Consider the following 24,385-nt stretch of genomic DNA (forward strand, 5'->3'; position numbering starts at 1 on the left):
GGTAAACACGCACGTAATACGCTGAATACGCTCGATCGTGCAGCGCTTAAATTTGATAACGAATAACGCATTTTGACTTCTGAGCGTTTTTATTAAACAGAAGACGGTCGATGGTCGAGCATTGGTATCCTTCAAAAATACGCTGATACATCGGCCTACTCGTTAAAAAAAACGGGTTTACTGTAAAAGCATTTTTTTTTCCGTTATAGAAATTGTTCTTAATCTTATTGTAGTATTCAACGATAGGCAACCAACAATATCATTATTGTTACTTAATTATAATTTGTTTTTGTAACACAACTTACTAAATTTGAAGTTTTTTTTAATTTTGTAATTGTGATACTAAAAAGGTTATTATAAAAATATTTAACCTTTAAGTTTAATTCAAAACGATAATATGTATGGCGCCATCTAGACCAGGAGCGCGCGCGGTCGATAATTCAGTTTGCCTTTTTTACTTGTCTGTTGCGTTGAGCGTTGACAGTTGACAGTTAACACCGCAGCAGCAACTAACAATTTTCAGTGCCAGTGCATTACAAGTTATTCTACGGTGCATCATAGGTGTTTAATCGTTGTTAATAGGTAAGTCAATATTTATTAAGTGTTATAAGTAAAATGCAATTCGTCTGACATTATGTTCATTTTCAACGATTGTGTCTAAAATTGAAGTAAATCAAATAACTGAATCCTGACCCACGAACGTGGTTTTTATATTGTAATCGTTTTTCAATGTCATAAAAGAAAAACATTGTTTTCGCGTCCAAAACATGGTAGTACTTAATAACTAGAATAATTATACCTATTTATTATACTGTTATCACTGGGAAGTTGTAACACGTGTTGTTTGTACGGTAGGCAAAATTGCTTTTCTGAATTTGTGTTTTTGTAAGGTTTTTAAGTATCGCAGAGAAAATATCTGCTTAAAGCTGACTCGTACTGTAAGTTGTACCTACTTATTCTATCAACAACACAATTTCACTCAAAGTTAGTTGCATTCCAAAAAAAATAATATTGAAGTAATCTAAAAGTTGGATTTTTTTAAGGACAACTTGTTGTGCTTAGGTTATCAAAGATGAGTTAGTTATCTGTTTACATTATGATCATCGATTAAATTATAATGAAAACATGTCTTTACCACAATGTTGTTATATTGTTTATTACCGAATCTTTGCTATAAAACTATTATACTATTATGTGATCTTTGGTTAACTTGATAATATTTTTAACCATCTCTCTTAATTTCAATTATCGTTTCAGTTTGCTTTATCTGACTATCTTTTCGAGTGATTCTCCTATATTCAAATAAAACTTTTTAGTGTATTCCAAATATGAATAAAATATTTCTTCCAAAGTAATATTTTATTCTTTAATTTCTTGATCCGTTTTTGTATTTAATGTTATTATTAGGGATTTAATATTACGAACATTCAATAAAATCCATATTGTTTTATTTAAATTATTTGGCGAAATATTTATAATATATTTTGTTATCAATTTTTTATAATATGATAATTCATTTTTAATCTTATCATAATTTATTATTTGGTATTCTATTTTATAGTTTTCTAAAATTTTCTTTAAATCTTTCTTAATATCGCGTAAATTCAGTGGGGGATAGCCACCCCCCACTGAAATTCCATATTGTATAAAGCATAAAAGATCATTTGTTATTATTATATTTTTCTTTTAAATAACGTAAACCATATATCGGTCAACCACGTACTCAAATTAATTTTATAGGAGTAGTTATTTTTATTTATAAAGTCCAACAGGTTTAATGGATTAGCATTAATTTTATAATTATGTATTGCCTTAAAAGATTATATTCGTTAACGTTAGTTTCCTATTTATCTAGCAATTCTTCTAATTTAAAATGATATTTCCTAACTTTTTTTGCCTTATTGTTATTCAACATCATTATTAATTCTTTAAAATTTTTAATCATTTTGTATATATTTATACAAATTTGTTTTAGCATTTTTATAATCTATTTCTTCGTATGAGATTTCCTAGTCCTTTAAAAAGTTCTTAAAATCGCGTTATTTCTTCCATAAATCCCATGAATTGAAGCAAATTATTTGTGATTAATATTTTTCTTTTTCTGCAAAAACAACATATTTCCAAAAAAATACGACTATCAATTTTCTCTTAAAATCAACACCTACCTACGTCTTTACTTATAGCATTTGTTGATTTTTCATAACCCAATATTTCTGCTAAATCTTTACCTTTAAACAAAGGTTGATTATCATTGTCTAATATGAAAAATACGTCTTGATCATAAACTTTCAAGTAACAGTATTATCTATGTCAATAATTTAATTTTTAATTTTTCGCTTCTTCTTTCTTGGATGATAAAATTCTTTCCATACGTTATTTGTCTTCATCATATAATTACATCTAATAGTTTTATTTATTTTATTTTTTATAATACGTAGGTCCCATATTGCCTCGCATATTGTACTAGAACCCTTTTATTACAAGTATTTATTTTTTTTGACAATTAATTAAATAAACATTAAATTGATCACCTCCTCCCTATACCACACATATTTTTTTGAATCTCGAGGCTTATCACAAGTTTACCTCAAAAGGGACAGTGTGTTTTATCATGCACTGTTTATAGATAATTTCTTATGAAAAAAATGTAATAAATTAAATGAATTGCTCACATAACGATGACCAAGAAGCACGACAAATGTTTCAGAAAAGGTTAAACGATATGAGAAGTATATATAATGTATGAAAATAACGTATTAACCTTGGCAAAACTAGATTTTCTTAAAATTCGTTTTCCTAATCTTCAAGTCTTTGATGAATAAATTTTCTAATAAATGACAAGTCTTTGCTCCATTTGTTTGGAATTAAAAATGTCCAGATGATTTTTATAACTATAGAAATAAATATGAAAAAACATGTAAACAATGTAAAAAAGCAGTTAATTCTACTCGTTTATTATGTGATTGTGGTAGATATTACACTAGAACTAATTTTAAAAGGCATATAAAAACAGATTTGCATAAAAATGGATTGAATTTATTTATTTACTAAAAATTGTTTGTTAGATTTTTTCCTATAATAAATGGAACGAAGGAACTTAAGTAATCTTCGTTTGTCTGAACTGTTTAATGTTGCAAAATCCTTAGACATCAAATATATTAGAAAATATAATAAAGCAGACTTAATAAAAGCTATTATTAAAGCTGAAGAGCAATTACATAAGGAAATAAAAAACGGAAAAAAATCAGTTATGCCTCCTTTGCGGAATTCGGACAGAGTCCTCGTGAGCGAAGCGAATTCAGAAATATTTTCATTTGATGATGATTTATTTGCTAAACCAAGGAAAAAGAGAGTTAGGAAAATCAAATGTGACATATGTGGAAAATATATCAAAAGCACCCGAATGCAGCTCCATAAAGAGAAAGAAAACAAAAAGAATCTAAAAACATTTCAGTTTGATGACGATATATTTGCTAAACCAAAAAAAAATAGAGTAAAAAAGGTAAAATGTGATATGTGTGGAACATATATCGAGGAAACTCGAATACATTTGCATAAATTAAAACATGATTTGAATAGTCGTCGTTTGCTCGAATTACGTAATATGGCAAAATCCTTAGGTATAAGATACATTAAAAGATACAATAAGGCAGAATTGATAAACGAGATTATTAATGCTGAAGAGCAATTAAAAATAAAAAGAGAAAACAAGAAGAGCTTGGAAATATTTCCGTTTGATGATGCCATATTTTCTAAACCAAAAAAAGAAAGAGTAAGAAAGATCAAATGTGATGAATGTGGAAAGTATATTAAGGAAAGTCGAATGCAGTTGCATAAAGCAAGACATAATCCAGAGCCAGATTTTATTTTAGTTCAGGTTGCTTTTAAGGGAAGATTATTAACATATCAACATAATAATCTAGAAGAAGGTATAGATATGGAAACATACATGGATATGATAAAAGAAAAGGCTATTAAAATAATTATAAATGCTTTAAATCTCCATAAAAATATTAAAACCAATCTAGAGATGGAATGTGAGTTTATGAAGCTGGAAAATGAAGACTACACAATGATACATAAATTTCAGTTACCAAATGTTATACTAAGAGAAAAAGACGCCTTAGAGGAATACTGGGATGAACAAAAGGATTTATTTATATCAAGATGTGATGAACTACAAGAAAAAGGATCTGGATGGACTCTGAAAAATATAAATCATTTGCGCATTAATATAAACAAATATACACCTTTAAGCGGAAATTCATATGTAGAATTACCCAAGTGGATTAAAGATAAAAAAGCTTGCGTTAATGTTAAAAACAACGATAACAATTGCTTTATGTACAGCATAATATCCTGTTTACATCAAGCAAAAGAACATGTAGATAGACTGAATCATTATAATAAGCCGGAATATATAAACGAATTAAATTTTGAAGGAATAAATTTTCCTGTAAAAATCCAGGACATACCTAAATTTGAATCACATAATAAAATTAATGTTACCGTGTTTAGTTACGAAGAACAAATATTTTATCCTTTGTATCATAATAAGAAGCGATTTTATGAAATGAATATCGACTTACTATACTTTGGAAATAAAGACAACAATCATTATTGTTGGATCAAGAATTTGAGTCGATTGTTAAATGATCAGTTGGAAATAAATAGAAGCAAAAAATATTTCTGTAGAAGATGTTTAAACTACTCCGCTAGAACTGAAGATGCTTTAAAGAAACATCAAAATGTGTGCTTTAGTAATGAACCATGTGTTCCGAACATGCCTGATGATAATGTGTTAAAATTTAAAAATATTCAAAGAATGTTAAGACATCCGTATGTCATTTATTCTGATTTTGAATCTATTCTGAAACCTATTCCTACATGCGAACCAAATCCTGAATCATCATATACTCATAAAACACAATTTCATGTTCCCTGTGGTTATGGATTATACATTAAGAGTGCTTATAATAATATTGATAACCCATTGGAAATTTACAGAGGAGAGGAAAGTGATAAACGTTTTATAAAAAGAATAACTGAACATACCAGAACAATATATAAGTTATTAAAAGAAAATAAACCCATAAAAGATATCGAACTAGAAGAATATGAAAAAACAAAAATTTGTTATCTTTGTGAAAATGTGTTTTCTATAGAAAATCCAAAAGTAAGAGATCATGATCACTACACTGGAAAATATAGGGGAGCTGCTTGTAGAAAATGCAATTTGAAATATAGACAACCATTGTTTATTCCAATTTTGTTTCATAATTTAAGTTCTTACGATTGTCATTTGTTTATAAAAAATCTAGGAGAAGATAAAAGTCAATTGAAATTAATACCTAATAATGAAGAGAAGTATATTTCTTTCGGTAAAATTTTAAGAATGGATGATAATGGATATATCGAATTGAGATTTATCGATTCATTTAGATTTTTAGCAAGTAGCCTAGACAATTTGTCATCTAATCTGGAATCAAGTCAGTTGAGAGAAATAATTAAATACTTTTCAAATAGTGAATTAGATGTGTTATTTAGGAAAGAAAAAAGCAAGATAATTAGAAAAGGAATATATCCTTATGAATACATGGATTCTTTTGAGAAATTTTTTGAAACAAAACTTCCATCAATAGATAAATTTTATTCTTCGCTCACAAAAGAAGGAATTTCTCAAGAAGAATTCGAACATGCAGTGAAAGTATGGAAACATTTTAAAATCAAAAATTTGGGTGAATGGCATGATTTATACTTAAAACTAGATGTTTTGCTGTTAACTGATGTATTTGAAAATTTTAGAGACTTATGTTTGGAAAAGAGTTATGGACTCGATCCTGTTTGGTATTATACAACGCCGGGGTTAGCTTGGGACTGTATGCTCAAATATACTTCAGTGGAGTTGGAATTATTAACTGATTATGAAATGTATTTGTTTTTTGAAAAGGGAATTAGAGGAGGTATTTCACAGTGTAGTAACAGGTATTCGCAAGCAGATGAAAATACTCAGATTATCTATATAGATGCTAATAATCTCTATGGATGGGCTTTATCTCAGAAATTACCAGAAAAAGACTTTAAATGGTTGACTTGTGATGAAATTAAAAATGTCGACGGTATATTGGTATCAGATAGTGATACGGGTTATGTTTTGGAAGTCGATTTAGCATTTCCAGTAGACTTAGCCATTCATAACAAATTCAATGATCTTCCTTTAGCTCCGGAAAATAGAATTCCTCCGGGCGGAAAAGTAGAAAAACTTCTTTGTCATTTCTATGATAAGAAAAATTATATAATTCATTACAAAACATTAAAACTTTACAAAAGTTTAGGTATTAGAATAACAAAGGTTCACAGAGGTATAAAATTTACTCAGTCAAATTTTATAGCACCATATGTAAAATTTAATACTGAACAAAGACAAAAGGCGAAAAATGATTTTGAAAAAGATTTCTGGAAATTAATGGTTAATGCTCCATATGGTAAATCTATGCAATCTGTTAGAAACCAACAAAATATTAAATTATATTGTGATGAAGAAAAACTACAAAAAGCGATAAACAAACCTAATTTTAAACACAGAACTATATTTAGCAAACACCTGGCAGCAGTTCACAATTTTAAAACAAAAGTATTGTTTAATAAACCAATTTATATTGGACAAGCTGTGTTAGATTTATCGAAATTATTAATGTATAACTTCCATTATAATGTAATTAAAAAAGAATTCAATCAAAACGTAAAACTTCTTTATGGAGACACTGATAGCTTTATATATGAGATTAAAAATGCCGATTTCTATGAATTTATGAAAAACAATCCCGACTATTTTGATACATCTGATTATCCAAAGGATCATTCATTATATTCTGATAAAAATAAGAAAGTAATAGGGAAGTTCAAAGATGAATTGAATGGTATTAAGATATTAGAATGCATAGGTTTAAGGTCAAAAATGTACAGTTACAGAACTGAAACGTCTGTTTCGAAAAAATTAAAAGGTATCAAGAAAGCAGTATTGAAGAAAGAAATAAGTTTTGAAGATTACAAAAATTGCTTATTTAATCAAAAAGAATACTTCCATACACAGAAAGTGATCAGGAGTCATAAACATGATATATTTACTGAAGAAGTAAAGAAAAAGTCTCTAAGTTGGAAAGATGATAAAAGATACCTTTTACCTGATTCTACAGATACGTTAGCTTATGGACACGTATTAGTATCATCATAGGTACGTTCATGGACATTGTTGAATAAATCGCTATTTTTTATTAGTGTTGAAGTAATAAATTAAGAAAACAATAATTACAATTACGGTAATAAACATAAGAACAAAAATAATAATTTTTAATTTATTAACTTGTTGAATGAGACTTGAAAACTTTTTTAGGAATTTCGGATATTCTTCGTTGAATATGTTTAAATTCTTGAATATAGTACTTTCCATTTAATTTACAATTTTTGAGTTTTTTTCATTTATTGCTCTCATATTTTTAGTATGTCTTTCAAATATTTTCAGAGTTCTTTTCTTTACATCATCGATATTTGATGGTATTACTACTGTTTTGTTTCTTAATTCTGCTAGTTTCTTAGGATCATAATTATTGTAGTTGTCTAATTTATATTCCAATTCATCTATTTTATTATTAGCGGACTCTAGTTCACAGTCAGTCATAATTAATTGTTCAAGGAATAAATTAGCTGCTTTTCTTGCAATATATTTATCTACAACTTCTTGTTTGAAACCAACTATTTTTGCTCCATCTTCTAATCTGTCTATTTCAGTAATAATAGGTTTTAAATCTTTTTTCCATTTTTCTTTCTCATCGTTGGGAATGTATGAAACTAGTTTGTCCATTTATGACTGAAAAGTTTCTAAAGATTTACTAATTAATTCATCTGCTTCTTCATCTAAACTTATATGTTTACGACCACCTGCTTTGTGTTCTACATTATCGAATATTTTTTTATTTTTTGTTTTGCTTTTTCTCTCTTTTGTTCCCAATTGTTCCGATTTGTTCTCTTTTGTTCCGGATTGTTCCCGTTTGTTCTCATTTGTTCTCGTTTTACATGCAATCTTTATGCCAACTGAATTTAGCCCCATATTGAGGGAATTTCTGGAAATACTTTTAGATTTGCAAAATTCTGTCTTTGTTAGTTTTTTATTTACAGTCGAATTGAGATATTCGATAGCAAAGTTACGATTTCTCATTTGAGTTACTTCATTGATATTTTTTGGTATATTTAGTTTTTTATCTTGAGTAAAAGATTTGTAATTATTTTTAAATTGCTGGAGTTCAGATTGTTGTCTTGTTTTTAATGGTGTATAATATTCCGCTACAATTTTGTTTTGCTTCATAATTGTCTCGTGTTTTTATTTATTGCAAATATTTTATTTGATTAAATATATTTAATATACTCTTGATAAGTCAACTACTGACAGAAGGAAACTACTCGATAGAATGCACGTACTTGTTTTTAATTTATTATGGCAAAGAACCATACATTTTGATATGTAGACGTAGATTTTTTGTAAAGTTGTTGTTTTGTAATTTTTAATTTAAAACTTCTTTGCAAAACAAAATTTTAAATTCTTTAAAATAAGATACAATGTTTTAACAATAAAAAATTATAAAAAAACACTTTTGTATAATTCTCCAGTAAACGAATACATAAAATGGAAGAGCGTTATAAAATAATAATCAACAATAAACAAGCTTCATAAAAATGACAATAAATTTAAGTAAAAAAATATGTTCTTTAGTATAAGAAACAGAAAACACATAAATACATTATACTTATAGGTACCAAATCTAGATTTTTCGAAAGAAAGGATCCAATATTACACTAAAGAATGTAAAATATATAATTCTAAAAATGTTTTCAGTCTGAAGGTCAATTGGTCAGCTATAGACTTAAGCTGCTCTCTGGTGATCATAACTGTTAACAGGCAAATATTGTTTAATTATCACAAATGTACATATGATATGTAAATTGAGTGATGATGGTTATTTTTTAGAGGATTAATAAAGAAAGCAAAAAAACATTAACTTGAAATTAAATTATTAAGTAGACATTAAAATTTCAATATTTTTAATAAAAATTAAATACTTTTATTTTGCTTTGACTTTTGACTGCAAACTCTTTAATATCTGTTATCAATAAAAATAATTTACGTGTAATCTTATCATTAAAAATGTATTGTTTTTTTTTAAGGTTTTGGTTTGGTGTTGTGGGACATAGAATATGGAAGGAGAGGACTCACTAAGTACAGTGAGTATTACCTTATAACTCTTACATAGAATGAATAATGATTTGAATAATGCTTTTTTTAACACGGGCATAGCACATTATACAATTAAAACTGTTTGGCAAATGGCATAATGTTAGTTTTAAAAAAGCTGTTAAGTCTAGGTAAAAGTAGAAGGGCGTGTAACTTACATCAGTATATGCGTAAATAAATGCAATTTTGTGTACAACATTATTCTATAAAAATGCAATTGAATGTAATTTTTAATTTTTGCTTATTTCTAGGAGACTCATGGGTTTGACTTTCGAGCCATTTTCCTTGAAGAATGTACAAATAATGAAGGATATTTCGATAAAGAAGATGATATACGCCAAAGCATTTACATTCTACTTTCCAATAGTACAAATTTATCACTAAAGTGTGTTACATTAATAAAAAAATTTATTTCATATGTCGATAAAATAATAATAACAATGGAAAGAGATCCTCTTGATCTGATAAGCATACTGATAAGTAAACCTGAAATAATCACAGCGGAATACAAGTGTACGAATCTAACACCAGTTTTATTCACAAAGCAGCGTCCCACATTATTCACAGAACTTGTACTTGAGGCTAATTGTAACAAGAAAACAAACATTAAATCAAAAGTTACTGTAATTGCTTATGAAGAAATAGAAAATAAGAAAATTGGATCACAACACATTATGTATACAACACAGCCAGGTTCAATAAGCGATTCATCAAGCTCAGCTGATTTACTAGAAGATGATGATTCTAATTCCAATCAATCTCTTACTCGTAAGAGAAAGAGAAGAACATGTCAAAAAGCAGGGGACTTCGAGCTTTTAGGACATGAAGACAACTGTCAATTTAACAATACTGTGAAATGTCAAGTAGAAATATTGATATTAGTAGGGGATAGATCTTACTGTGAAACACTGGCCAAGCACCTTGGACTGATTTGGCTTGAAGGTCTGCTGAAAGGAGAGGAAGCCATTGAACGTCGTTTGCAAAATTATGATAATAAAATTTATCGATTAGCTCACACAGAAATTATTAAGAAAATGATGAATGGCTACAGCAGCATCTGCATCACCACATCGACATCAGCTTGGAAGTACATATCAGCATGTACGAAAGGAATTATTTACACAAAAAATAAATCTAATTTGTATAAACAACTCCAAACGAGCGCAAATTACTGTGTTTTTGTCGAAGATAATATTGTAGCTTATGTAGATGCTATTAGTAAAATTGTTCAAAAATCATTGTTATGCAATATTTTAGTGGAAGCAAATTATCAAGTAGATGAAAAAGCTTATACTAAAATCAAATTACCTATAACGGTTTTAATACCTCTTTACATTGTTAAATATTTCTCACAGAGCTTTATGGTGACACATGGAACTTGGGCAAATTCTAAAATTTTAGATATATTTGAGCGTAGAGATATTGTCTAAGGCTCCATGTATTGATTCTCTGTAAATACATACTAATTTGATACTAATAGTTTGCAAAATTACTGTGCTTTTATGTTTAGTTTGTAACCTAAATTACTGATGATATCAAAATTAAAAGTAAATTGTACAATACCTTTGTCTAATAAACAAACTGAAGAAAGTTAGAACATAAAGTTTAACCACTGTCATATTTTTTTAATTTCTTAAATGAAATGTTGCCGGTTAACGCATGTCCTGTACAAATTGCTTAAAAACTCTTAATGGATATGCAAAGAGTAAGGAAAAAATGTTAAAAACATTCTTAAAGCTAAGGCTTTTTAGATTTGAGGCTACAAAATTCATCATTTTATTACCTTATTCTTCCTACCTTTAATGTGTCAGGTAAATTGTACTGTAAATCCACGATTTTTAAAAGTTGCTGAAGCTTTCCAATCAAAATTTCCAAAACTATCATTTTGACACTGTTCTGCAGCAGCCATATACAGCTCTACAAAAAGTAACATTTATTATTCAATTATTGTTTTATACTTCATTACAATGTATTAATAGTTTTCTTTTTAGTTGAATGGAAATTTTCCAGAATAGTGTTTATTTCTTTCTGGAAAATTCAAATTTTCTAAAACTGGAAAGCTTTCGCCGCTCATCACTAGTAAATTGCTTCAGAATTGAGGCTTCAGTTTTGTGGCATAACTGATTTGAACATGTTTTTAGATTTAGCTACTTTTTATCATGCCTAAACTTCTCCTACCTGTTTTTTGGATTAAGAAACGGTACCCTTAAGTATTATTTTTTTAAAGATGACTTTTTTTTATTTTGTTTATATCAGGCTATTATTATTCTCACTATTTTAGACATAGTACACATTATCTCACTATCTACCAGACATTAGGTATTGTTAGAAGCTGTATATACTTTTTAATTGGTTAAAGCATCATTTTTTATATATTATTTGCAGTAAAATAAGGTAAGGTTTGAGAAGCGTTAGTCGGCTGGTGTTAATACACATTAAGGACCGGTCCCGTTGGTTCGCCAAAGGCTCATGAGTCGAAGACGAATTCAGGATTGATGGTCGTGCCGATGATTCTCCTCGATAGACACATACCTATAAACGGTATAAGCTGTCGTGAAAGAGGAGATGCTGTAAGAATAGATCGGATTGTACTCGGAATGAAAACGGGGAATGTTTTGCACTTATTTTTATTAATTCTGTAAATATTCTGAATCCAAGAATTATCATGAAGGCATAGTCGAATATTGGGGTGTTGAATTTGATAATTAAGACACAAACCGAACATGTTTACGATAACATTAAAGTTTTAATAGCGATCTCTAAATGAAAATCCATAATGGAGTGTTCAGATATTTTAGTAGACTTCGAACAATTAGGTGTATCTTTTTTATGTGCGTATAATAGTTGAGTACAGTTGGGGTATGCAAAATTTATTTGCTAATAATTTTTAAGACCTTTGCCATGCGCCAATTGGCTTGGTCCAGAAATGAAAAGCTATATTTTTGGGGTATCTAAAAACTAGGGAATTTATAAAGGTTTTTCCTGGTTTTTAAAGTAATTTTACTTGGAGTGTCGAGGATTTTAAGTCGCTTTAAGTTGTATTTCATTGATTTTTTCCATGCGCCAATAGGCTTGGTCCAGAAATGAAAAGCTGTTTTGAGGTGTGTGAAATCTAGACATTTTGACAATGGTTTTGAGGTAATTTTACTTGATTTTTGCATGCGCCAATTGGCTTGGTCCAGAAATGAAAAGCTATTTTTGGAGTGTCTAAAATCAAGGCATTTTGTAAGTTTTTTACATCTTTTTCGGATGGTTACTTTTGGGAAAACAGTAAATTTGTAGGATTCTACCCTGTTTTTCGTGTGCCCAACTTTTAGTGGCCTACACATATTTGGGAACTTTTGGGGTGGATAAAAATTAATGATTTTTGAGAGGTTTTAGGCCCTATTCGGTTGTTTGCTTTTGGACAAACAGCTAAATTTGTAAGGTTCTGACTTGTTTTTTAAGACGCCAAGTGTTCTGGCCCAGAAGTAACATTCTATACTCTACTAATTCAGATGAATCAAACTTAATTAATAAAAATCACTGTTGTCCAATGTGTGTTTAATTATTTTTTGCTTTCGTTTTTTTATTAAATTAACACGACATTAATGAAAAATTAAATGAGTTGTTTTCCCGTGTCTGTAAGAGTAATTAGCCAATGCGCCTTTTAATAATTTCTGAAGCTTAGTGATGTTGGTGCCATTAAAAGAGTCTAAACCTTGATTAGAATTGGGAGCAGCTTTAGGGTCATAGTAATTTGGTCGGATGGAATCCGATTGAGGGGATTTGATGTGGTAATGCCGTAAATTCGGGGGCATGTTGTATGCTGGTGATAAGGTTTATTAGCTTTGATAATTCGTTTGATGATACGTCTACGTACCGAGACAGAGGAAGGTGGGTTCCCCGGCGTACTGTGGCGTGGGATGAGCCGTCTCCCCCGGCGGAACGGTTTGGTTCGTCCAGTCCCCCGGTAACAGGTATGGGCACTGCTGCTCCACGTCCTGGCACACACTGAGACAGGGCCGCACGCGCTCGTCTGCGCGTGTGAAATGAGGCACCAGATAACTGCACACCCACCGTCGGTATGCTTGCTGGAACACGCCAACCAACGATCATTAACGATCATTCATTTCGACAAATCAACTACTAATGGCACATACTAAAATATCCGCAGGAATCGCTGCCGACACAAACAAACGAAAAAACGCTTTCGGCGGATGGGTGCAGAAACAAATTAACATTTCAGCGGGGAAAGTAGGCGCAAACACACGGAAATGCCACGGAAAGTTTGAGGAAATGATGTTAACAAATCATTTTTACATTTAATTGTAACAATAATCATGTTTTGAAGTCATGGTAAAAATGGTGGATGCGCCGGGTCGACAATTAATTTTAGAATTTTTTGAGTTAGCTATCTGTACTTAAGAATAATAAATTAAAAGACATTTAACATTAGACGGGAAAACATCAAGGAAACTTGTGTAAACGGTCGGATTAAGGAAACTATATTAGGGATTTTACATGTGGGGTTGGGTTACTTTATTGCACACATCGAATTTAACAGTAAAATATCTTTAGCGACACTTTGTATCAAAGAAACTACTTACGCTTACATCTAATAAAGAAATATGTTTGTATTAATTAGTTATTTACTTTATAAAAAAAGTGACGAAATGGTGGATGCGCCGGGCAAATAATGTCAACACTAAAACATTAATGCGAAGTTAATTAAACGATTTATTCAACAATACTGCAGTTTTGTAGCCGTTTTTTTGGCTGATTCAAAGGAGTTTTATAAGATAAGTTATGGTTACAGTAACAAATGCAACGTACTATTAAAGCTCTATACGTAAATATTTTATAATAATAAATATCTAATATCTAATAATAGATATAATAAACATTTCACAGGGAAAATAAAAACGTAAAACGGCTTAGTTTGAGGAAATTTTAGTTCGTAATTTTTTTTGAAGTGTTATTGTACTTCAAACATCAGATATAACCGTAAAACATTCATTGAAAATGAAATAATTTTTACACTTTATTTTTATTTCTATTTTTACACCTAGTAATATGAGATGTTATTTTAATGATATTCACATAATTATTTAATAAAAGTTGGACAAAAATGGCAAACAAAAATAATACTCCTTTAGAGGTTTTTAAGACCAAAGATATGTAAAAGAGGTGAATTAAATTATTTTGTAATAGCTTTACATAATCGAAGGGCTTATGTTCTGGTACTTTAAAAAAAATTATTGTAAGTTAAACATTTGACAAATTATTTATGTCAGGGCCGCAAATAGTGGCGTCAAACAGCTGTATTCGGAGAAATTTTAGTTCGAAATATTTTTCCTGGGGTTACTGCCCTTTAAACATCACATCTATCAATAATTTTTTAAATTACATTGAATATGAAAAAATTAGAATATAAATGTTTTGTCAAAAATGGTGGATGCGCCGGGACAACAACAATAACGCTCCAATTTTTATTGATCCGGGAATTTTTTATGTAAATAGTTGAGTTAATTAATCAATTTTGTGGTACTGCAATCCTGAATTGTGCTCAAATTTACATAAAACAAGCAGCTTCTGTTCTGGTAGATTCGAAAGAATCATTATAAGATAAAATATGGTTATAACCGCAAATGCAACGGGCCATTAAAACTGTATAAATTTAATAAATAAACCCGTTAATTCACTTCTGGTAAACAGAATGTCAGTGGTAGAACTCATTGTCTATATTGGCTTAAACATTCTTGTAAGTATTAACGACTTTCGTAAAAATTTATATGTGCATTTTATACGGGTGTTCGTTAAGGTACTTCTAGCATTTCATTGCTTGCATTATTTTCCCAAATTTATCACCGAAATAGCGGCTATTTCGTAAAAGAGGAAATAAAATAATAGATTCAGGCCTGTTAAGAAGGTCGTAATGACCATGGCCCTTAACAATACGTGATGCGTCTTTTTTTACACTTTAGCAAAAAAGCACGTAATTCGAAATATTGATGCACTGTTTAATTTTTGCTTAAGGAATTTTGCTGTGGTCACATTTGCTCTTAATTTGAAATGTGTTTCAAATTCCGAGCGGAGATTTGTTCAGCAAACACTTAAATGGCAGAGGTAAGCAATATTCCAGTAAGTTTCCGATGCTTATCTGCAATTGAGTGACATACCAAGAAATTGATTTTGTTATGAAACTGGTTAGATAAGCGTCCAGGTTAGCACAATGGCCGTATTTACGAGCACAAATGATAATCGAGTGTTGTAAAGTAAATTTAGTCAAGTAATTCTGCGAAAAAAGTCTTGGGAAAGTAGTTATTACGAAAATAATTTCCGCGCTTCCGGTTATCAGCACCGTTTAAGTTTTAATATTTAAAGCTTGTTTCACTTGTTAAACTTGGGTTGAACGTTCAAAAGGATTAAAAAGAAATTATTGCCAAAGTGCCACAAATAAGCTGTCTCGAGTTTAAGTTCGCGGCGATCTTTTAATTAATAAAATTCCGCTTTATTGAAACGATGCTTATTCAAAGCTGCAATTGAAGTTTTCCAACAGTGGAAATGATCATCTGGGTTGCGTAACATTTTATTATTAATTAACTAGCAGAATTGAGATTTTTATTCGCGTTGCGTAAAATTTGAAAATTGAGGTCTTCTTCCTCATTAGAAAAATGAGATAAATCGAATCCGCAGTGAGCGATTCGATGTGGATTTCAGGTAGAAAGTGGGCCAGCGAGGGTGTATCATGAGCCTGGTAATTATTCTTCATTAATTAAAATTAAAATCCGGGTTAAATTCAACGAGTTTTCTAAGGGCTTAACAACATTTTTAACACTGCAACGATGCTTACAACACAACTAGAATGACGCAACTAACAAGCTACAAAGTTAATTAGTCAGCTGAAAGAACCTTTTGAGTTGAAATTTCCTGTTCATAAACGAATAATTAATTTGCAAATACATTTTGTTAATGCCAGATATGTATTAAGCGTTTACTCATTGTCTGAACGCGCAATGCACGTACATGACACAATAACTTCCACCGATCGAATAAAAACCCAGCACAAAACAATGTTAATTGTGAACATTTAATTAAAGCCTCTTCAAGCTTAAATGTAGCGCCGCAGAATGGAAGAAACGTTTAATTCCCTCAAGATTAATCTCCGAAAAGATGCATCAGATTTTTAACGGACATTTTCCAAATTCGGGTTTAATTAAAGCGACCATTTTTATAATGTAAATTTCCAACTAATTTCGACAACAGGAAAATTAAAGAGAAATATCCCACTGTAACACCTTTAAACATCCCTCTTGATTTTAGAGATGATTCGATTTTTCGTTCTTTAAAATATGAAGTGCCTTTATCAGAGATGAAACGTTTGGTTACATCTGGAAGGGCGCCTAAAGAGGGCAAATATTTAATGAAATCAAATCGATATACGACGAAAACATTTGAATTAGTTCGCAAGTTCGCGTTCAGCTTTCGAACTTTGTCTTAGTTTGCAAATTTTCTCGTTAAATATTTATATAGTTGCCAACGGAAAGATCGGAGAGGCCAATTAGAGAAAAATCACTCCTATTTTGCTTATCGCTCTAATCATATTTCCTTTTGAGGTATTTGTTATTGTGTGAAATGTCACGACGATCCTTTGAGCAATTTTTCCAGCCTTTTTCGATTGATTTATCAACCTGAACAGCGCTGATATTACTTCCGACTTGAGTTTCTATACATTAAACGAAACATTTCGTAAAATTTTCCCTCTAATGCATGAATTAAATATTCAGCCGTAATTATGCAGTAAACCTATAAACGGAGGAAGGAAACAATTTAGGAGTAATTTGTTGTGTTGCCTTCACGTAACACCTCTACGTAACGGAAATAATTACGCAACAAAAATACTTCCAAATTGGTTCTGGTAATATCCTATACGAGTTCGCGACATGTACCAACTTTTTCTTAATTGAACTTGTCACAAAAAGTGAGTTATGAGGACAGATTTTACAAAACAATTTTCTTATTTTATTACCGAAACAGGTTGGTACACACTGCAGATTTATGCTTTTTAAAGTGGAGGAATAAAATTTTACGACTTTCTTTTTCTGAATTTTGGAACAGTTTCCAGGCTTGGACCCGAAAAATTAATACAAGCCTGTATTTTTATCGGGTAACAAGAAATGTATAGAATGGAAATAGGAGAATAAATGTGTACACTATGAGGAACAAACAAAAGACAATATAGAAAGCACATAATGTGTAAATGTGAGAAGATAAAAGAAGTAAGCAAAACCGGTCCTTAAGCGACACAAAAGAGCGAAGACTGAAAGGAAGTTTCTAACTGTTTGAAAACTTTTTTATACACAGTGTACAATATATTTGCCAAATACTCAGTATTTTGCTGCGCCGGTTTGACTACGAGAGCTGTAAAATATGAAATAAAATATTAACGACAGTAACGCGAGATTATCAATCAATATCCAAGGACGATTCTTGGTTTGTTACTGTGTTGGTTCTAAGGACGATCTGGTAACTATGAGCGATAAAAACATTATTAAGGGCGAGCTAACTAACGAACTTTTTAAAAGTCAATATAAATTTCAGGTGAGTTCCTGTTTTCCGTGTTTATAATTCATGGAAAAATAGTCCAGCGGATGTTAATCTGCTTTAAAGCTGCTCAAAGCTCCTAATCCTGGTTTTAGTAGAGAAACAACTAGAAAAAGTGTTTATTAGTCGCCGGAAAGTTAAAATTTCAGTTTTGTTTATCACCTCCAACCTTTCCACAAAACGCTGGTTGGTTTTGGTTTTGCAAAAAAATTGTAAATTCACCTTAAGTGACCTCTTTGAAGTATAAGTTTTACACTAAGTTGTAAAAAGTTAACTGCAGGAATCAAACAACGGTATGTTGAGCGGTTTCTGTAATGGCATGTAAATTTTTAATGAACAGTAAAAGACACAAAGCCGCCGCAAAATTTTACAAAGCTTCAAAAAACATTCATTGGATTACGTAGTTTTACACACATAAAAATGTTCTTTGTGATGCTCGCCTGTATCGCTTTGATCGCGTTATAAAATTAGAATTATATTAAACAGTCGCAAAAAAATGTTGCAATTTCGTTAAATTCAAGATTTCCATTTAAGCTTAGTCTCTACTATCTTGCAATTAGATCGGTTGTAGTTGCAGTATTTAGCATATTAGCGTATTATTTAACATTAAATACCCGCTTACGATTCACATGCACTTAATTAATGCAGTGCTTTAATTAAGATGTATTTTTGTAATTCCGCTAAGAACAGCTAAGTTTCTTGTTTGAATAAGCCCCAGTAAATCGCTAAAGAACAAAAGACATTAAAAAACCATCTCCGCTGTTCGAATGGGACAATAATTCTCAAACATGGTGGTAATGGATTGAAGAACTGAGTCTTTGCGACAAATCAGAGCATTTCGCTCCCGTTCGAAAAATTGATAATGGATGATCGAAATAAATCAAGCATTGTCGTCTAAGGTGAAAAACTTTCAACGCAAGTTTGTAATGAAACTTTTGATTTTGCCGAGTTTCACCAATTTTGTGAATTATTGACGCACAAAATACATGACTGGAACGTATGTATAACGCAAATCGGATTTGATGCAAATCTACTTTTATCCTGTTATCAGCTTACTGCAAGAGCAATGTGGAATAATGCAGATGCTGTGCAGGGTCCTCGACTCTTGTTAAAAGTTACAAACAGTTGCAATTGCATAGTGATCCATTTTTCGATGCATTGCTTTGTTAACACAGATACTGTGTTCATCTGGCGGATTTCATTAATGCATGTGTGAGTATTGGTGCATTGAGCGGACGCAACAAAGAAGCCTGGACAAATTGAACAATTTAACATTGTTCTAGTTTTTCTATTTTAATTAATACGCTGATTGAAAATAGTAATCTGCGAACAGCTGCTCCAAAGTTTAATTTTAAATTAAAATTAACAAAAAATTGTATTGAAATTAAGTTTGCAGTTGGAGTAGTTGCCGCTGCAGGCAACTTAAAATCCCCAACTTGGAGAAACTTGATGCAATTCACGACGATCGTCGTTATCAATTATTGCAACAATGCAATAGTTCAGATCTTGTGTCATCTAACGTCGAACTATTGCTAAAACTTTGTAATCGTATTGATGTAGACTGAGACTGTTTTCGTGCGAAATGCCACCGACAATATTAATTAACTGTCGCAATTCCAATTCTTATGGCGGTGCAAATGACTTGAAAATAACTTAACGCGGGATCACGCAGGTTATCGGGATGATGGTGAGGTGACAAGGGTTGGCTTTTAATAAAAACCTGAGCGATTTTATCTGTTTTAAGGTGACTGGCATTTTTGAGTCCATTGTTGTTCACTGATTATTTCAAGAAAATTGTTGGCTTGATATCGTATTGAATGTCTAATTTGTCTTAGCCGATGACTTTGTTTTACCTCTGCTCAGTTACCTTTAACTCGATAAGCATTGACCTTCCTGATCCAACCTTTCGGTAAGACAAAGAGTATCAATTTCAACGTTAGCTTTACGATATAAGCTACACCTTAGCTCGATTTTAGCCTTAGTGAACTTAATTACTTCTCAAACATTGTCGGAGAAAGCTTTATAGCTTTCAAAGTAACAAGAAAGAGTTAGAAAACAACATTTTCTTATTAAATAAATAATAATATTAGTTAGCAATAAATTAAAAATTAAAGTTTAGTTGAAATAATTCTAAACGACCGACCGCTACATATTGTCCGATATTAGTATATTTTTAATACAGGGTGAGTATGCTAATAGTATATTTTTTCTGTATCTCAAAAACTAAAAATAATACAGAGAAATGAGCGTTTGATATTCGTCGTAAATACTTTATTTTTTTCCTTCTGGAAAAATTTACACTCTTGAGAAAACAATGTATGTAAGTATTGAATAGTAAACGCTGATTTAGTTTATTACTCACCCTATACTTTTAACATGTTTTACCGGATTCCATTTTAAAAATTATTGATTTAGAGACATACGTAAACAAATGCATCTATTTATCCATTATCCACATTATTGTAATTAAAGTCTAAAACAATAAACACTGTTAAATAGTATTATAAAGTAAAATGTGTTATGTATTTTTTGTTGTTTTATCTTTTTTGTAAATAATTACCGTTTTGTTTTTGAACCCTCATTGAATTAATTTTTATCCATTTATTATACATTACTATGAAAAAACAAAATTACACTTACAGAGTAACTGTTAACTATTTGATGTATTTGTTTTTATGCACTGCCAAAATGTACATACAGTAGTGGAGAAAAAAAATGAGACAAGTCTTGAAGCATTTTTTCGATCAAATTTAGTTGATTAAAACAGACTTTGATCTGAGGTTTATTTCTCAAAAAAAATCCAAAGTAATAATTTCTGTGTACAGTCGGATTGCTCTCCGTAACGATATTGCTAAAAATTACGTCTTTAATATTTTGAAAAAACGAGGAGAACAAGAAACAATAAATAGAAAGTCTGGGTCTGGACAATTTTTTTTTCAAATGCATTGCTCTGAGAACTTGGACGGTAATGCAACAACTGCGCTCTCTGGTGACATTACCGGAACTATCGAGGACGGGAACGTTTTATTCGTATGTCGTTTCACATCCTAACATTCAGATATCTGTGGTCTGGACGAAGAATCAGAATTTAATTTCTAATCAAGTGAATCATGATCACGATCGCCTAAAGAATATGTTAACATGTTACAGCAGTGAAAAAAATGGTTCCACGAGTATTTCTTTTAATTTTTGTTTTTTTACCTTGTGTTTGGTTAAAGCACATTTAATTATTTGGTGGCAATTATTGTAAATAAAAAAATACGGGCAGTGGAGAAATTTTTTTGAATAATTAGGGGGTATCGGGGCCGAAAGAACATAAGCCCGTGAGTGATTCGGCGATAACATAAATCACGGCGTAGGAGAGTGCAAGGAATGAATGAACCGAACTGGTGGTGGTGGTGAACGATGAAGGAAGGGGGAGCGAGGGCGTCCCGGCCGTTCCCGGCTGCCAGCACACAGGACCCAGTTTTGAGTCTCGGGATCGATCCCCGAGCACATCTGGCGCTAGGGCGGTGCCCCCGGCGTGCACCCCCGCAAACACGCACAATGCCGACCGTCCGATCAGATGGCGATGCGATTTTCGAAGACACACGTCGATTCAAAAACCGACAACAGGTGCAATTAATAAAAATTTAATAACGTTTGGGGGCGGTTTAAAGAGGTCGTAAATTTTTAAGAGGTGCCGATTCCGCATCATGTTTACGCGCTGGTCGTGGCTATTACATTCAATTTTGCCAATTTAGGGGAAGATAATTTATTAATTAAGGCCCGAGTACGTGGAAGACTTGGAAAGGCGTTTTTACTTTAATTAAGATTCTGGAGGAAACAAAGAGATTTTTAAAGTTGATTTTTTCGAGTATTTGGGCCTCAGCGGCAGAGCTATATTTATACGGGACCCAATCCGCTCACAAACCAATCAGAACTCAATTTAAATCGGCTTTGATTATAATTTCGAGTGACTTTTATTCACGTGGACTCTGCTTTACATTTTGATACATATTTTACTCCAACTAATTTGCAAAAAATAATAACAAAACGCATCGACACGCGTTTCAAAATCTATCATAGTTTTGCAAATTACGAGTTTCTATAAAAAATGTAATAAATGGTATATTTCTAAATGCAATGACATATATTTTGTATATTTTTTTATTTCAATTTACTTACAATTGTAAAAAAATAATCACGGTTTGTCTGTCATTTAAAAGTTGAATAAAAGTTATTCGTATCAAGGTAAAAAAAGAGAAAGGGGAAGAGATGTTTCACTTTTTTTGGAAAAAGCAAACGTATTTTCGTAATTTAGTTTACTTGGTAAATAAGTTCTATGTGGGTTTGGTGAAACCCCGGCCCTAAATGAATTTTTATTTTTTTGTTGTTTACCTACAATTATTATTACTATTTTTAGAAGTTAGTAGTTTATTTTTAGGTGAACCAAAATGTCTAAAGGCGTTTTGGTTTCCGCTCAACGATTATGAAGAAATTTAATACATTTTGTTAATCCATTCAATTTTGTTGGTCAAGGCAAATACCTGCATAAAAGTGAAAAAAAAAAAATTTTAAACTTACTCCAGCAAATTTTTATGAACTTCTCATGTCAACCCACTTAAATTGTTAAAAGTCCATATGTTCGATTTTTTGATGTTTGATTTTTTCAATTTTCGTCGCGATTTTTATCGATATTGGGTACCCGGAACATTTATCGAGCAATACCTCCAGAAATGTTAGAGATGACCCCATGAAGTGTATTATCGTTGGAAAGCTCTTTCAATTATCTATTTTTTTTAAAAAGATAATTCTTCTCCGACTAATAGTTTTCGAGAAAATTCCAAATAAATGCAAAAATTGGTACAATTTTAAAAAAATCATAATTAAAAAACTTTTGGAAATTTGGCAATTTTCTCGATGCCAATCGATTCACTGGATCATTTTGCATAGGTATGGATGAAAATAGTTCCACTTCTTCGAATTGTTTACCGTAATTGAGAAAATAAGAAGAATTAAAAAAAAGTTAACACTGTAAAGTGAAACTGTAAGACTTAGAGCAACAAAGAAAAAATCATCTATAGCACTTAATTTTGTCTATTTTTTCGATTAAACCCGGAGCCGCTCCGGCAACGGTTCCAGATTCAGAGGCGATTAAAGTTTTTCAATAAAAAAATCAACTAAGAAACTAAAAGTCGTAGAGCAATGCAATTTCATTGAATTCTACAGCTCATTTTCTGTGGGTGTTAAACCAACTTTTCACGAGGTTTAAAATTTTCAATTTTTTTGCTTAAAATTATGTTGGTCACGGCAAATACCTTCATAAAAGTGAAAAAAAAATTTTAAACTCACTTCAACTTATGAACTTCTATATGTCTTAACAATATGTTTTCATACTTTTTTTAAGAAAAAAGGGGCCTAATATTAAACTAAACACTATATGAAACAACAGAGCTCCTTTACAAATCTGAAAACCCACTTTTATGTGCCCATTATTTTGATTGGTGCTATAATTTTGACGAGGTCAGGAGGTGCTGATAAATTTTATGAAATATGTTGAGGGTGATTTGATCCGCAATCATGCAGAATTATGTCGATCTAACATGCGTCACTGGGTTTTAAAGTCTCGGTAAGTTTTAGAGTATTTTAATGGTTGACGAATTCACGTCGACTTTCTCTGTTTTCTGTATTTACAAAAATTGCACTTAAAATTCTCGATTTCTGTATTTCTAGAGGAGAAACAGTTGTTTTTCTGTCTACTCTTTTAGTTGTAATATGGTGTGAACGCTAAATGTTGCGAGTTAGGCACCGGAAAACGTGTAATTACCTAAAATTTTCGATTTCTATTCACCGTCACTGTTAATAAATCATTTTTGAAATTTGAGCGTTTCACGTTACACTAGTGATCGATGTTTGAGAGCGCCCCCAATTCTCTGCCCTTTGATTTTGTTCACGGTGGAGAGTTTTATTGATAGCAATAGCAAAGCTTTCAATTGATTTCATTATACCTGTTAAGCACGGAAATTGTCAGCAACTCTAATTGATACAAGATAATTATTTCGGGGCACGATTTCATAACACAATGAAACCCTCAAGACTCTCACACCATGAGGCAGAAAAATATCCATCGCGACACCAATTTCATCTCCAAATCGAACTCCCTTTATCCCAAGTATATAGACTCTCCATAAAACCGAAATGACCCCATAAAAATATGGTGGGTGTGTTGTTGAGATAAAACCCACTCTTATACACCTTCAAATAATTCCCGCTCATTGATTTTCCAAATTTATATGACGAGACTCCTGCTCCACTTTCTTCCCAACACGGACGACTCCCACTTACGGGAAAATAATGGTCAAAGTTTGCCTGTTGTTTCTTACATTTTTATAATTACCAGACTAGACATGAATGGAAGCCGACAAAAATTACGTTAGACGGCTCAAATAAATTTAATTTGTCTTGGGAATTCAATGCCCAAATTTTTGTACAAACGGACTGCTGTATAATAATGTTGGCAAAGAGTGTCAA

At 31.2% G+C, this 24,385-nt stretch overlaps 1 protein-coding gene and 1 non-coding gene across 3 annotated transcripts in view; one reads left to right on the plus strand and one right to left on the minus strand.

Moving 5' to 3' along the window:
- Positions 1 to 24,385, minus strand: part of Mid1 — a 55,178-nt gene that overhangs the window by 13,642 nt on the left and 17,151 nt on the right. The window contains exons 2-3 of one of the 2 annotated variants that reach the window (XM_064357164.1): positions 13,149 to 13,359; positions 11,898 to 13,094 (exon numbers count right to left, since the gene is read on the minus strand). In XM_064357164.1, coding sequence (XP_064213234.1) covers positions 12,874 to 13,094; positions 13,149 to 13,359 — 432 coding nt within the window. In that variant the 3' untranslated portion in view covers positions 11,898 to 12,873. Of the gene's footprint in view, positions 1 to 11,897; positions 13,095 to 13,148; positions 13,360 to 24,385 lie in introns of those variants that run through there. The other variant, XM_008195416.3, reaches the window with a different exon arrangement.
- Positions 437 to 10,895, plus strand: LOC103312146 (uncharacterized). The gene is made up of 3 exons (XR_010334476.1): positions 437 to 582; positions 9,220 to 9,276; positions 9,538 to 10,895. It is a non-coding gene; the product is annotated as an uncharacterized LOC103312146 (transcript).

The sequence above is a fragment of the Tribolium castaneum genome, chromosome 5 (genome assembly GCF_031307605.1).
Source record: "Tribolium castaneum strain GA2 chromosome 5, icTriCast1.1, whole genome shotgun sequence".
NCBI lineage: Eukaryota > Metazoa > Arthropoda > Insecta > Coleoptera > Tenebrionidae > Tribolium > Tribolium castaneum.